This window comes from Rhinolophus hipposideros, assembly GCF_964194185.1.
Source record: "Rhinolophus hipposideros genome assembly, chromosome: 4".
In the NCBI taxonomy this organism is placed as follows: domain Eukaryota; kingdom Metazoa; phylum Chordata; class Mammalia; order Chiroptera; family Rhinolophidae; genus Rhinolophus; species Rhinolophus hipposideros.
This window is the reverse complement of record NC_138050.1, coordinates 40,116,225-40,132,116: the sequence shown is the minus strand read 5'-3', so window position 1 is coordinate 40,132,116 and position 15,892 is coordinate 40,116,225. Positions and strand designations below refer to the sequence as shown.

At 35.6% G+C, this 15,892-nt stretch overlaps 1 protein-coding gene across 2 annotated transcripts in view; it reads left to right on the top strand.

The window, feature by feature from the left end:
- The window catches only part of GTF2E2 (general transcription factor IIE subunit 2), a 47,450-nt gene that overhangs the window by 16,591 nt on the left and 14,967 nt on the right, over positions 1 to 15,892 (top strand). For both annotated transcript variants that reach the window (XM_081046787.1, XM_081046786.1), the window contains 3 exons: positions 1,601 to 1,692; positions 13,605 to 13,712; positions 15,377 to 15,559. In XM_081046787.1, coding sequence (XP_080902913.1) covers positions 1,601 to 1,692; positions 13,605 to 13,712; positions 15,377 to 15,559 — 383 coding nt within the window. The remainder of the gene's footprint in view (positions 1 to 1,600; positions 1,693 to 13,604; positions 13,713 to 15,376; positions 15,560 to 15,892) is intronic.

Here is a 15,892-nt window from a genome sequence, read left to right as displayed (position 1 = left end):
ATGTAACTTTACTAACAATCATCACCCCAATAAACTTTAATTAAAAAAGAAAGGAAGGAAGGGAGGGAAGAACGGAGGGAGAGAGGAAATCATTTAGTATGGCTCTTGGTAAGTACCGTGTTTTCCCAAAAATAAGACCTAGCCGTACTATCAGCTTTAATGCGTCTTTTGGAGCAAAAAATTAATATAAGACCCGGCCTTATTTTAACATAAGACCAAGTCTTATGTAATATAATATGACTGATTCTTATATTAATTATTGCTCCAATAGACGCATTAGAGCTGATGGCCCAGCTCAGTCTTATTTTCCGGGAAACACGGTAGGTAGTAAGTGTTCTATGAAAGTTAGTTGTTATTGTTATGAGAATTCTGAATATCTTGAAAAATCAACCATGTAGGGTAGATCGTATTTAATAATTGAAATAGTGTGAAAGCATACCTGTAAGGCATTTTTAATATTGTTATGTTGGGAAACAAACAAGTAGACTTTAATGTGTCAGGTAAGTTATCAGAATTGTAACAAAGTTATTTTTAGAGGAAATTGCACATGAAGTCTTACCTTATTTTAGACTCCAAAAAGCATATTCAATAAAGCCTTTTCACTAACTAATCTCAAAGGAGTATTATGTTGCCATCTAGGAGCTTTTCTTTTGGAACTCTGACAGTTGTTACATTTGACTTGCGGTTTTTCTAATGCATTCTTTTGCTTAAATTATTATTACCAAGCTGGGGCCAGACATTGACTCTCTCCCCCCTTTTATTTACCTCTACTTTTCGTGTATCAGCCACATGGGAACTTTATAATATTTGATCTTATGCATTGGTAATATAATTCGTACTTCTGAAATTTTTCCTAGTATTTATGATGAAATTTTTTACCCATTCTTGTCTGATTAATGGAATACATCTGTGATGCAAGGTAACGTTAGTATTTCTGCCTAGAAAAACGCAACAAAATGATAGATGTTCTGAAACAAATTATCTTCAATAAAGATTGCTCCTTATTTCATGCTGTCGGTCTAAGCGTACATGTTTATGCAGTGTCAGTGCCTATAGTTTTTATTCCTAATTTATCTGTAAAGTTTACTTTAAAATAGTTATCGTATCATTCTTTTAAAAAATTTTTGTTAATTCCTGTTTGTTTGAAGTTGATAAGCAGTAATTGATGTAATAAGTGATAAATTGAGCTTTTTATTTTCTAGAGGTAATCCACTCACTTCTCATGGCTTTAAGTTTGTTAGTAAAGCACTGTGGATTAGATTGAGATTTGTATTGTCTTGTTTAAAAAGCCTTGCTTCTAATTATGGGGGAAAATAAGAATTAAGAAAAGAGTGAGATAAAGGTACTTATAAAAGGAATGTATTTTAATGGTTTTGAATTATTTATACTCTGTTTCCATCCTTGGTAAGACAATGGATGGTTATTACACACTCAAAGATTTTGAATTTTTCACCAAAATTTTACAGGATAGAATTCATTAGATAGAAAACCTCAAACAAGAAAAATGTTTACCAGAGTTAAAATCATCTTAGTTGCTTAAAAGTCATAAATCACATCTGCTATGAAAATTTTATGATTGTTTTTTGAACTTTATTTTCAGATCATAGCAATGGATCATTTAACTTGAAAGCTCTATCTGGAAGCTCTGGATATAAATTTGGCGTGCTTGCTAAGATTGTGAATTATATGAAGGTAAGTACTTTTCTTAGGTAACATTTTGTCAGAAGGGGATTGAGATTTGAGGTAAATTTTATAAAATGATGTATTTCATTATATGTAGTTTATTGTATGCCTACTGTACCTCAATAAAACTATAAAAATATTTAACGCTTTAAGACTTTTATATCAAATTAGCATTGCACTGAGTCACCTAGGTATGTTCAATTTCCATTAATTCAAGGACACAATTTAAGCCCACCACGTAACTTAAAATTGTGCTTGGGCAGTAGATTCAGTCACCTCTTAATTAGTCAATACCTGCTTGCAAGTGAGTAGGAACATGTAAATGATTTATAGGCTAGTACTTCCATTAATGTGAGAAGTAAACACCATCGAGTTCAGGCAGACGGTGGTGATGGCTTTTTTACATCTCAGTAATTAGAGAATTACCGAGGGTCTTAGAAAAACATTGACTCACAAAAGAATTACACTTTCATGTTTGATGAAAGATTTTGTATTTTAGAAGTAAGTTTTGAAGTTTTAATGGTACGACATTTTAGCTTTAATAAAGACTTTGAATCCTAACTTTATTTATTAAAGTAAAATTTCAGTTATAACTAAGGTGGCTGATTGGTTGAAAATTTACCCCCTTTCTCTGCGAACTCTTAATCCCATTTAGTTAATAGTTGTATCTTTTGAAAAGAGTCAAAGAAAGGACTGTATTTTTAATTATTTCAAATTTCAGCTATATTGCTTAAAGTGAAAACCAAGATTTTTATACTCAGACTTTTCTTTTGTAGTTTAAAAGACTTAGTATCTGGCTATGTCTGAATTCTGTGTTTTCTATTTGATTTCTGGTAGAAATCTGTGGTTTATAATTTCCCATTATCAAATACTTTGACACTATGTATTCACCATTCATTCATTCCATCCATCCATTCCCCCACATGGTAAATAATTCGTAAACCGACTATATGCTATTTGTAGCACCAGTGGTACAAATACCCAAAAAATGTACGCCCTTGTGGCTTTCAGCCTATGGAGGGAGACTGACATTTAAATGTCATGTTTTTGCTACTCTGCTAATACAGTCTTCACTTACGTAGATGACTCTTACTTATAACTTTGTTTATCTAGGACAGTGTTCTTCAAATTTTTACTCATGTCCTCTGAAACAATTCTGTATTACTTTGCACACATATAAATTGACAACTACAATTTTTCAGTAAAAGTTTATATAGTGACCAAGGATAGACTTTATGGTATATTGTAATATTTCAATAAAATACATCACTTTTAAATTTATCTAAGGGAATCTAAATGTCATTATCAATTTAAAAATATGAAAACAAACTCAGTGGTTGAAAATTTTGGTTTTCCCTTTGAACTTCTTTATTTATTCTGTTACTCACTGTGTTGTATGATAATGTTACAGTTTTATGCTTGAAAAAAATCTTAATTATTGATCATCTATCAAACTTCTTTGCCACAATAATATGTATATAAAATGAAATTAGAAACATCTATTTGTGATTGTATGGCTCTAAGTATTAAAAGTATCTTCTGGTTTGAGTTACCATTGCATTTATTAGCGAACAGTTGATTAGAAAAACTTAAATATATGAAAATTTTGATTAAAATTTACTTTGAATGTAATAGGCATTCAATAGACATCCATTTTTTAATGAAATGAATGGATCTGTCTCCTTTCTTCCTCCAGTGGTTCTTATGTCTGGAGATAGATATCAATTATTGATAGAATGAAACAAGATTTGGCAACAATTTCTGGTTTTATTTTTAGATTTTATAGCTTTAAGTGCTGAGAAATAAATGATCATATAAGTAAGTTCGTTCTAATGGAAGTTTTGTGACAGTAAAACCTTCCAAATAATATGCCAAAAATTAATTTATTATCAAGCTTCCGTCAGTTGACAATTCTAGTAGGTCCTCCTTCAGTTTTGTTGAAAGCAAGAGTGTGAACCACCTAACTTGTCAAAGGATTTGTAACCTGGTCCTTAACCATTTACTTTTTAAGACGGAAGTATATCAAAAAGGTTTTACCAAGACTTAGCAAAAGTCTAATTACTCGTATTATCAGTTCCCCCTCCCCTCTGTAAGCACTTAATTTCAGTATAGCTTTGCCAATGTAATTTTCTCATAAAATGCTTTTGTATAGTAAATATATTTTTGTCAAAACCTTCAGGTTGAAGGTTTAGCTTATTCAATTTAAGGCAGATATCTCTCATTTAGCCAAGCTATTTTCCGCTGTCAAACCAACCAACTATATCAAACTTATTTAATATCATTAGATATCTTTTAAAGTTCAAATAAATAAGTCAATACACATGTTAAGTAATATAAAAACCACTGAGAAATAAATTATAGGATACATACTAAAAGATACTACTAAGGTAATTGGATGAAAATTATACGGATCGAATAGAATTTATCAATTTTTATAATAGTTTTAAAGACACATGCTGTTTATCATGTTATGTTGCATCATTACAAATTGCATAATAAAACATTTATGCAGTGAGGGATATGATAAAAGGTGTGTTGCTTCTTTTTAAACGTGTGTGCTTATATCTTCTGATCTCTGATATTCAGCTTTTAGGTATAAATAAAAGGGAATGATTCAGAAATAACTCCATTAATAAATAACTTTATCTGGGGTAGTTAATGAAGAAGAATGACACCTACTGTTAAAAATGAATTGGATTTAAAGCTAGCTATGATTTTTTTAATACAAGGTAGAAATATTAAACTGTTTAAAAGTGGTAATGAGAATTCACTAATTAGAATTAAAATTTCATGATATGATTTGACAATAGGTTTTAACTACCACATTGAATAATTTACGCTTAATCTAAAATAGTTCGCATATAGTTTTTGTCTGTGGGTTTTATATAATTTGAACAGTTTGGTAGTCCTGGAAAATACTTCTGTTACATGTAAAAGAATCAGCCTCCTTAATTGATATTGCTTCAGATCTTTAAATGTGCTTTTTATTCAAGCTAATAAATATTCAAGGAATGAGTTTTGAGAATTGCTGAAGAGAATTACTTATACTTAAATACTTGAAAAAAATCTCGTTTTATCATTAGATATTTCTTACCAGTGTTCCCTTTACTTTGATTTTATTAGATGCACCCCAAGGAGTGATGTATTCTCGGACAGCACAGCATAGGGGGGGGTGCGGGGGGGGGGGGGACAGAGGAGACAACGTTCTTTAAAGGAAACTGCTCTCAATTGCCCACAGCCATAATGAATCAGACTTTAGAATGCCCTGTTAGGGGTGAAAATATCCTGTTTTTAACTTTTAGAGAGATAAATAAGACTGGAAAAGATAAGCCCTATAGTGGATGGTCAGTGACATCTCACTTATTTAAGAAGGCTTCACCCAAACAATAGTTTTTTGACTTGTCCTTTTCTTGGGTCCCCTCCAGGCAATGCATTATAAATTTTTGGTGGAGGGGAGAGTTTTATTTATTTTTTCTCCCCTTAAAGAGGGGAGGGCCTATTTTGAAAGAGAAAGAGTACATATGGAAGGTGATCTGTAAACTGATTCTTGGACAGTCTTCACCTGTCACTTGTTTACTCTTTTTGAAGATCTGATAAAACCAAAAACTTAGCAAAAAAATGCAACAAAAATGTTCCTCATAGTTTATTCATTTACTTATAGAAGAACTCTGATTGTCAATGAGAATTATTTAGAAGTGATATGAAGAAAGTTCAAGAGGCACCATCAGGAAACTGCGAGACGTACAGTGAGATTTATAGCAAGAAGCTCTAAAAAGAAAAAAAAATTAAAAGCAGCTAAAAGAACTTCAAAATCATAATACTGAGAACATTTGGCATAGAAACAAACTGCCCAACACATCTCACTAGCTCCCAAGATGTTTATTGTTATACCATCGCCTGCCAAAAATAAAACCTAGCCAGACAGTCGCTCTAATGCATCTTTTGGAGCCAAAATTAATGTAAGACCCGGTCTTATTTTACTATAACATAAGACTGGGTCTTATGTTAATATTTTATATTAATTTTTGCTCCAAAAGATGCATTAAAGCTGATTGTCCGGCTAGGTCTTATTATCGGGGAAACAGCATATTAGTTTCCATTATGACAGTAACTGAGACATCAAAAAAGATTAAATTATATTCAGTGGACCTGTTGGAAAAGATAAAAGAATTTCATGGTCTATTTTAGAAGGATTTTTATGTAAACCATTAATGTGAAACAAATTTTATTGCTTAAAAGAGTAAGTCTAAAAAAAAAAAAGCACTCCAAATTATCTTGAAAATTCCCTTATGAAGGACACCGCTCTTTCCATATGAGACATTTCTTTAGTTCTCAGATGATAAATCTGTGGTGCACTTCGTTTTTGATACACTGTTTTTCTCTTGGTCTCACCATCATTTCTGTGTGTGGATGTATCTCAGTTACATAAGACATCATGTTGAAAAATTTGGTTAGTTTGGTTTAGTCTGCCTCAGTGGTTTTCAGTGTGTCATTCTCCAACCAGGCAGTAGCGTCACCTGGGGAACTTGTTAGAAGTGCAAATTCTTTGGCCCCTCCCTAGATCTATTGAATCTGAAATTCTGGGAGTTCAGTGCAACTCTGTGTCTGTTTTAAAGACCTCTGCAGGTGATCTTGATGTACGCTAAATTTGGGGAACCCATTGACCCAACTCCTATTGATTCTGAGCATTGTATTTGAATTTAGAAACTCTGAAGTACAGAGAAAGTAAATGACGGGCTCATAGGCACAGCTCTTGTTGATAGTAAAGCCGGGTTGAGAACCTAAATTTATTTACAATTTTAAATAGAGTATTTAAATTATACACCAGTATCTCTTAAATACAGGTATATAGAAGTACCTTGCAAAACATTGTTATACCTATAGCTCATGTATGTTACCTAATCAGTAAGTTGTGGATATAAGTTAATAATTGTCAATATTCTTTTGAATAGAGAATATTTTTCTGTTTTTATGCATTTTGCCCAGTTTATTAGCCTACTCTTTGTGTGTGTGTCTGTGTGTGTGTGTGTGTGTGTGTGTGTGTGTGTGTGTGTGGTTTCCCTTCCCCAGAAAGGATATCAACCCTAATGATAAAGTCAGTAGTATAGGTAAATTTCGCTTTTTTACTTGATTATTTTTTTAAATTTTATCCATGTAGGCCACTTACTTGTTCTTAAATGAGCAGAAGAATCAGAGAAAGGGTCCTGCACCCAGGAGTACATTTGCATTGAAAGGGAGGGAAAATATTGTTCAGTTTTGTTTCTTAGTTCTTCCTGGTGGTTTTCAGCAATGCTGGAGACTGGCTGGTATCCTTCCCCCATCCTGAACAGCAGTAGAAAATTTCCTTTTGCCACATGATTTTTCCAAAAAAATTAGTTTTCCTTTGAAATCCAGAAGTCTTGTCACTTAAATTCAGAGCATTTTTTTCTAGAGCTTTGTAGAAACCTGTTCAATCAGTCCACATGATTTAAAAAAATGTCTGTTGAGGAAGCTAGCTTTATAGCCATTCTCCATCTTCAAAGCAGTAAAGTATGGCCTACTATTTTCTTCTGTAATTCACCTTTTAGTTTAAATTGTTCTTTTGAGAACGCCTCTTCTGCCAGGCCACTAGATTTCTATGTAGCAGGAGATTTGTGTGCTCAAGTATCCTGGTCTTTATTTAATAAAGCAAATCACTTTTGTAGCATCATTCAAGACGTTTCCTTTCATTTCTAAGGATTTTTGATACTAGTACATTTTGAAGAAAGCCGTGTCTTGTGACATCAGAATATACTTCTTTTTTCTTCCTCCTCCTCTTCTCCCTCTTCCTCCTCCCCCGCACCCTCCTCCTTTTTTTTTCTTTCTTTTTTTTTTTTTTTTGCAGAAGAGGGTAAAACCTTGTACTGAGGCAACCGTTCATGGGGCACCTCAATGAAGATACCAGTGCAGTTCCTCCAAGACCTTTGTTTCCAGATATGAGGACACCACATTAAATATGTCTTGCTCTTTGCTTTTTTGTGGCAGTTCTTTGCAACAAAAAAGTTTTTCTTGAAATTCATCATTTCAAAATTTTACACGTTACTGCTGCATGGCATTTATTGATGAAATCTGTTGATTTGTCAACCTGGATAGACAAATTGTGTTTTCACCATCGTGTGACATGTCTTCAATTTGTTGACTTATCATACTGTTTGATACTTTTCACTTTCTCGTTTACTATGCATTTTCCTCACTATCATTTGACATGTTGACATATTAGCTTCCTACCAACTGTGTGGTTTCCACCCCCCACCCACCCACCCCCGCATCCTACTCCCCCTTTTCTGGGTAATAAGTTCTGGTAATAACTTGCTTCCTGGACCTTTTAGTGAATGAGACTTTTAAAAATAAATACAAAAACTTTGATTTGAGATTTCAATAGCTGTTTAAAATGGTAAGTACCTTGACTTATCCAATGTCTGTGATTTATATGTAAGTGTCTTTTCAGTTATGCTGGAGCCATTATACACTGTTTACCTCAAATAGAATAGGACATCTTGGATTACCAGCCCATGTAAAACCCATTGATAAGTAGCTTTGTTGTAGTGGTAGGCTTTTTTTTTTTTTTAATGTTGCACTGGTACAGTGAAATGGCCCAAAAGATTCTATGTTTTTTTATTACTAACCTTACTAGAATTGTTCATGGGCCTAGGCTTAGAATTCTCTTCTATCACAAATTTCATCTTCAAAAGTCATCGTACTAGACTGTCAGACATGATTATAAAACAAGTGCTAATAAAACCACAGAGAATAATAACTAAATGAGAACATTGCCAAAAATACGAACATTTCACAATATATTTTGGCTGCTGCTTTCAATCTTTCAATATTTCGAATATATTATTCCAGTTTCTCTTGGTCTTTAGAGTTTGTGCTGAGAAATTTGATGTTAACTTGACAGGGTTTCCTTTGTAGGTTACTGTCTTCTTTTCCCTGTCTGCCTTGAGAATTTCTTTTGTCATTAACTTTTGACAGTTTTAATATAATGTGTCTTGAAGAAAGTCTTTCTGTGTTGAGATAATTAGGTGTTCTGTTGAGTTTCTTGTATGTACAGCTCCTTACCCAGGTTTGGGAAGTTCTCATCCATTATTTCTTTGAGTACGTAGACTCTGTTCCCTTCTTTCTCTCTCCTTCTAGGATAACCCATTATCTTTATGTTGTCCTTTCTAATGGAGTCAGATAGTTCTTAGAGAATTCTTTCGTTTTTTAAAGATATTAGTTCTCTTTCCTCTTGCACCTGAATCATTTCTAGGTTTTTATCTTCGAGCTTGCTAATTCTCTCTTATCTGGTCTTTTCTATTTCCAGGGCTTTTAATGCATTCTTTATCTCATTTATTGAGTTCTTCAGCTCCAGATTTCTGTTTGGTTCTTTTTTTTTTTTTTTTTTTAAAGAACCACTTGTGTTTTATTATTTTTCACTCTCTGTTAGGTTTGGTTTTTAACATTTTTTTTGTTGTTAATTTTTATTGGTGAATATTGGGGAACAGTGTGTTTCTCCAGGCCCCATCAGCTCCAAGTCGTTGTCCTTCAGTTTAGTTGTGGAGGGCGCAGCTCAGCTCTAAGTCCTGTCGTTTTCAGTCTTTAGTTGCAGGGGGCACAGCCCACCATCCCATGTGGGAATTGAACCAGCAATCTTGTTGTTGAGAGCTGGCGCTCTAACCAACTGAGCCATCCAGCTGCCCTGTTTGGTTCTTTTTTATAGTATCAGTCTCTTTGGCAAAATATTAGTGTTCACTAATTTTATCCCTAAGCTCATTGAACTGCCTTTGTGAGTTTTCTTCTATCTTGTTGAGTCTCTTCACGACTGCTATTTTGAATTCTCTATGATTTAGATCACAGACTTTCATGACTTTGAGTTTGGTTTCTGGTGGATTGTCATTTTTTTTCTGTGTTACCGTGGTGGTTCATGCTGCTGAATGGGTGGTTCTCTGCCAGCATATATAAAGTCATGAACATTTTCATTATTTGGGTACCATTTTGATTTTACTAATTCAGCGGGTTGATGATTAGAGGTTTTTCTTTTGTTTTCTAGTAAATAGTACTACAGCACAAGTTTTTGTTTTCTCTGACCTGTTCTATTTGCACCTCTGGGGTCGTGGTGGTGGGACATCTCTGTGGCGTGGGAGTCGCCACCTGGGTGATGGGGAGGGTGGGTACTCCCGCTGTGCATGTGTTGCCTGGGTCTGTCAGCACCACCACTCTGTATGTTGGGGGGATGTGGCTGGTTGGGGGAGCCAGGTTTCCAAGCCTGCCTCTCTGCTACCTGATGCCCCATGGCGCTGGCACTGCTGTACTGGCGGGGAGGCTGTACACATGTCTCTGCTGCTGCTACCAGGCTCTCTGGCAATGTGAGCCCTGGCTGCCACGGTTGGAGAAAGGAGCTGGGTTCGCAGGCACCCATGCTGCTGCCCCTTTTTCTCTCCACCAGGCAGCGGTGTGGGGGCTGCACCCCAACCCCGCCACCACTGCTGTGTTTTCTGGCACCATCGCTCTGCCAAGGCAGGGTACCGTGGCTTCAGGCGCCATCCCTGCTCCGCCCCCTGTCCTGCCTTTCCATGTGTTTCAGTACGCCCGCCTTTGGATGTACCGATGTGTGGAGCTCTCAGGCTCCTTGTGTGTTGAGCACAGGAACCTTTGTTGCGTTGTAGGTATTTGACTAGTTGTAGATTTAAGGGAAGGTACTAAGGGTTCATCTCACTCTGCCATGACGCAGACTTCACTTTGGGAAAGAGTTTTTTTTTGTTGTTTTTTTTTAAGATTTTATTGGGGGAAAGGGAACAGGACTTTATTGGGGGAACAGTGTGTACTTCCAGGACTTTTTTCCAAGTCAAGTTGTTGTCCTTTCAGTCTTAGTTGTGGAGGGCGCAGCTCAGCTCCAGGTCCAGTTGCCGTCTTCTAGTTGCAGGGGGCACAGCCCACCATCCCCTACGGGAGTCGAACCGGCAACCTTGTGGTTGAGAGGATGCACTCCAACCAACTGAGCCATCCAGGAGCTCAGTGGCAGCTCAGCTTAAGGTGCCGTGTTCAATCTTAGTTGCAGGAGGCACAGCCCACCATCCCTTGTGAGACTCAAGGAATTGAACTGGCAACCCTGTGGTCCAGAGCCCACTGGCCCATGTGGGAATTGAACCAGCAGCCTTCGGAGTTAGGAGCACGGAGCTGTAACCGCCTGAGCCACCAGGCCGGCCCTGGGAAAGATTTTAATGTGAAGAAAACTGAGCAAAATATGTTAGATTTGATAATCAGTGATAATGGAGAATATGGAATATTTTTCAAAGACTTGATGTGGCTGTCTTTAGACAAGTAAAATTACTCTAAATTCCCTCATTTCTTCTAGTTTAGGCTTCCATGTCCATGTATCCAAAAATATGCAGAAATATATCACGTAAATCCATAATAAGCAAAATACTGTACTGATCTCCACCAGTTTTTTATTGGCCACTTCTATTAAAATTTTTCTTTACAAAAAGTTCAGATAAAAGGTAAAATGAATATATTTTCTTAAAAAGCCCTTTTGCTGATTAAAAGCAATGTGAACATGTGTCATCATGTGTGTATACACCTGGATTTGGGGACCACTGTTAGACTGCAGCTGCCTCTCCTTCCTTTTTCTCTGTTTTTGAGTCCTCTAGCCCACATCCAGCCTTCTCTTTCTTCTCTGACTGTACCTCTCTCTCTTTGGCAGGTAATTGTGTACCTAAGTTTCATATATGTATGTTTAGCTACAACCCTATTTTGGGAGCTCTTAAAAGACAGACGTGGTAGTTTGCATTTCATTGTATGTCTCATTGCAGTACGTTAGGCATGTTGGCGTTACCGCTAAATATTTGAATGAATAAGTGAATGAGTAGCAAATGCTCAATAAATAGTTTTTATGTAGTATGTGTTAGGCTTTGCCTTTATCTGCTTTCCAAACATACTTTTTGAAAAATGATTAATTCTGTCAGAAATGATTAGCTTCTGACAGTGGCCTGACTGAAGCTCCAAGAGGTTCAGTAACCTGCCCACCTGCCCACCTGCCCAAATCAAAAATAAAATAATTGATTTTATTTTTTAGAGCTGTTCTAAGTTCGTATCATAACTGAGCAGAAAGTACAGAGTTTTTATATGTTCACTGCCCCACGCGCCCCACACTGCATCCTGCACCATAGTTTACATTAGGATTCACTCTTTTTTTTTTTTTTTTAAAGATTTTATTGGGGAAGGGGAATAGGATTTTATTGGGGAACAGTGTGTATGTACTTCCAGAACTTTTTCCAAGTCAAGTTGTTGTCCTTTCAATCTTAGTTGTGGAGGGTGCCGTTCAGCTTCAAGTTGTGTCCTTTCAGTCTTAGTTGTGGAGGGCACAGCTCAGCTCCAGGTCCAGTTGCCATTGCTAGTTGCAGGGGGCAGAGCCCACCATCCCTTGTGGGAGTTGAACTGGCAACCTTGTGGTTGAGAGCCCACTGGCCCATGTGGGAATCGAACCGACAGCTTTCGCAGTTAGGAGCATGGAGCTCTAACCGCCTAAGCCACCGGGCCGGCCCCTAGGATTCACTCTTGATGTTGTACATTCTGTGGGTTTTGACAAGTGTATAATGAATGTGTTCATGATTATAGTATCATGCAGAATAGTTCACTGCCCGAAGAACCCTCTGTGCTCTGCCTATTTGTCCCTCCCGCCCCCTTAACCCTTGGCAACCATTCAGTTGTTGACTGCCTCCATAGTTTTGCCTTTTCCAGAAATGTCATGTAGTGGGAATGTAGCCATCTCAGATTAGATTCTTTCACTTAGTAATAGGCATTTAAGGTTCCTCCATGTCTTTTCATGGTTTGATAGTTCATTTCTTTTTGTGCCAAGTAATATTTCACTGTTTGGATGTACCACCGTTTTTTATTTTGTTTTGTTTTTGGTTGGTTGTTTTTATCAGTTCACTTACTGAAGGACATCTTGGTGCTTCCAAGTTTGGGAATTATGAATATAGCAATAAACATCTTGTGTACAGGTTTTTATATGAACATAAGTTTTTAACTCCTTTGGGTAAATATTTAGGAGCATAATTGCTGGATCATAAAATAAGAATATATTTAATTTGAAAAGAAACTGCCAAACTATTGTCCAGAGTGGCTGTACCATTTGCCATTTCCACCAGCAGTAAATGAAAAGTTTCTCTTCCTCCAAATCCTCACCAATATATCTCTAAATGAGCACATAGAGAACACCTACATTTTCTTTTTAACATCTGTATAGTAGCATAGGTGTGCTGCAGTTTATTCAATTGGTCCTCTGCTGATGGCCACTTAGGTTGTTTCTGATATTTTCCTTTTACTCATGATGCTGCAGTGACCACATCAGTTTTCTATGTCGTGCTGGTATATCTTGAGGGTAAATTCCTAGAAATGGGATTGCTGGGTGTAAGGGTATAAATGTATTTATATTGTGAAATAGCCCTACGCTGTAGTTGTATCAGTTTGCATTCTTCCCACTGGTATGTGAGAGGGCCTGTTTCCTTACAGCCCCACCATCAAACATACGGATTTTTGCTAGTATAATAATAGGTCAGGAATATCTTGGTGGGAGTTGAGTATCTTTTCATATGCTTAAGGGCATTTGCATTGCTTTCCTGTGATTTGTGAGTTCTTGTCTTTGTGGCCTTTTTCTGTTAGATTTTTGGAGCTGTTAAAATATTAGCTCTTTATGATGTCAGTTGCAAATATTTTTTCTCAGTTTATCATTTCATTTTAATACAGCTACAAGTTTAAACCCTGTTCTGCCTGATTTTATAGTCCATTCTCTTTATCACTATAATTATACTGCCTCAAATAATACAACTTTTACATTGCTAAAAAGATTTATTTATATTTAACTATTATTTAATGTAACTAGCATTTTAAAACTGTCTTCTAACATCTTCCCTCAATAGACACGTCATCAACGAGGAGATACACATCCTCTAACTTTAGAAGAAATTTTGGATGAAACACAGCATTTAGATATTGGACTCAAGCAGAAACAATGGCTAATGACTGAGGTAAGAATATGTTTAAAATACTGTTAAAAAAATTAGTTGATTACCATGAAATATTTGCGATAACTAGGGTTTTTAATATACTGAAATCTGATAATTATTGTTATTAGGTTGGTGCAAAAGTAATTGCAGTTCAAAAGGCTAAAAATAATAGCAAAAGTCACAATTACTTTTGCACTAACCTAATATTTAAAAGAATTGGCATAGGGTCTTTGTTTATGGTTTTTAAACATACATATTTTAAGATTGTTTGATTTGTTGGTTTTCATATAATCTTACACATCTGTTTAAAAGTATCAAAGACTTTAGCATAAAAGTGGTATAGAGGTTAGCCGTGGTAACAATTCCTTTTAAGTTTTTACAGGATTATTGAGGCTTATTTTGAGTTGCTAAATTTATAATGCATGTGTTGGCAAATTGTATTGTTTTTATATATGTTTTAGGACATTGAAAGCATGATGTATTGTAGAGATAGCAAGATATTTTGTTAAGTAAGATATTTGTTACACTGTTAACACTATTATGACTTGATAGTGATGTCACTGCCTCTAGCAGGTAACTTGGGAAAATAATCATGAACACTGTGTGTGTACATACATTGGAAGATCAGAAACCCTGAAACAATCAGTGACCAGTGCTAATTTGGAAAGGAATAGCGTTTTAAAAATTCAGATATTTGCCTCTTTTCTGTTTAAGTATGAGATGATAAGACTACTTTCTAGAACCAGTGCTATATTCTAAACACCAAATAGAAAATTCATAAAATATAATTCAATTTGTTTTACCAAGCAAAATATTGTTCCTGATTTTCACAATATAAATCTCCAAGCCAGTTAATCACTGTCATTGTAGCTCATTGTATTATTGATATACAAATAGTGGTAATCACATTTAAATTGTACTTTCACAGGCTACGGGCTTCAAATATTACTTTTATTACGATTTTATTCTCCTTTCTTTCTTTGTTTCTCCCTTTAGGGTCAGGCTGGCAGCTGCAAAAAAATAAATAAATAGGGTTGCTCTTTCTTGAAAAGCTTTCTTTCTGATATTGGCTGCGCAACAAAACTGACTAGGAATGTACTTATATTCATTAATTCCTGTATTCCTACTCAGTTTCATTCTCAAGCTGACATTATAGGTAAATTTTTTATATGCCCTAGTCTGGTCCTTTTCACGTTCTTACACAGCTGCTAGTACTGCTGCCATTTGATACCAGATGGGACAGACTGACTACTGATGGAATATGTTCATGCCAGGGTAGTATTTCTCACATTCTGATGCCAATATGCAATAAACTATTCTTTGAAGATGGGATAGGCAATACCCAGTTCACTTTGTTTATTAATGTTAATAGGTGTGTTATTGATCTTACCACTTTTGTTTTCCAAAAGAACACTGGGTATAGCTTTCTTCAAAGCAGCTGTGATTAAAGGGTTTCTTTCTCATCCAAAGAATTTGTGAAAATAATAAACAGTTTCTTTTATAAAAAGTGAGCATCATGCTGATCTTTATTGTGTTGGATCCTGAATGTCCATATTTTAGATCTGCTAGTTGATATTCACAAGATACTTTTTTGGGTATTGCTATTTTTTAAAATAATTAGAATTTAAGAGTGTATATATGAGGTTTCCTTTTGTTAATATATCCAAATCATGTTACTTTTACAGGCGTTAGTCAATAATCCCAAAATTGAAGTAATAGATGGGAAGTATGCCTTCAAGCCCAAGTACAACTTGAAAGATAAGAAGGCCTTACTTCGGCTCTTAGATCAACATGACCAAAGAGGTTTAGGAGGAATTCTTTTAGAAGACATAGAGGAAGGACTGCCCAATTCCCAGAAAGCTGTCAAGGTAACCTGTGTTTTCTTTCTGTGCTTTAATATAATTTGAATTAATAATGTCTGGTTTTTAAACAATAGCAAAAATTTTTAAATTTTTACTTTTAAAGCCTCCGTCATGTGTACTTGGGGGTTGTGAGCCAGCTGAAGATTTGAAACTTGTGTCTTGTGCTGAAGAGCAGGACAGAGTGTAGCCATTTTTGTGTACCTTGGATAGCTCCCTTTCGTATTGCTGTTGTTTTTGATTGTTTGATTCTTCAGAATATTTCTGGAAAGTTTTCCTCAAAGACATTGTGTTTTTCTCATAAGTTTTTATGTTTACATGAGAACTGCTTCAACAAGACAT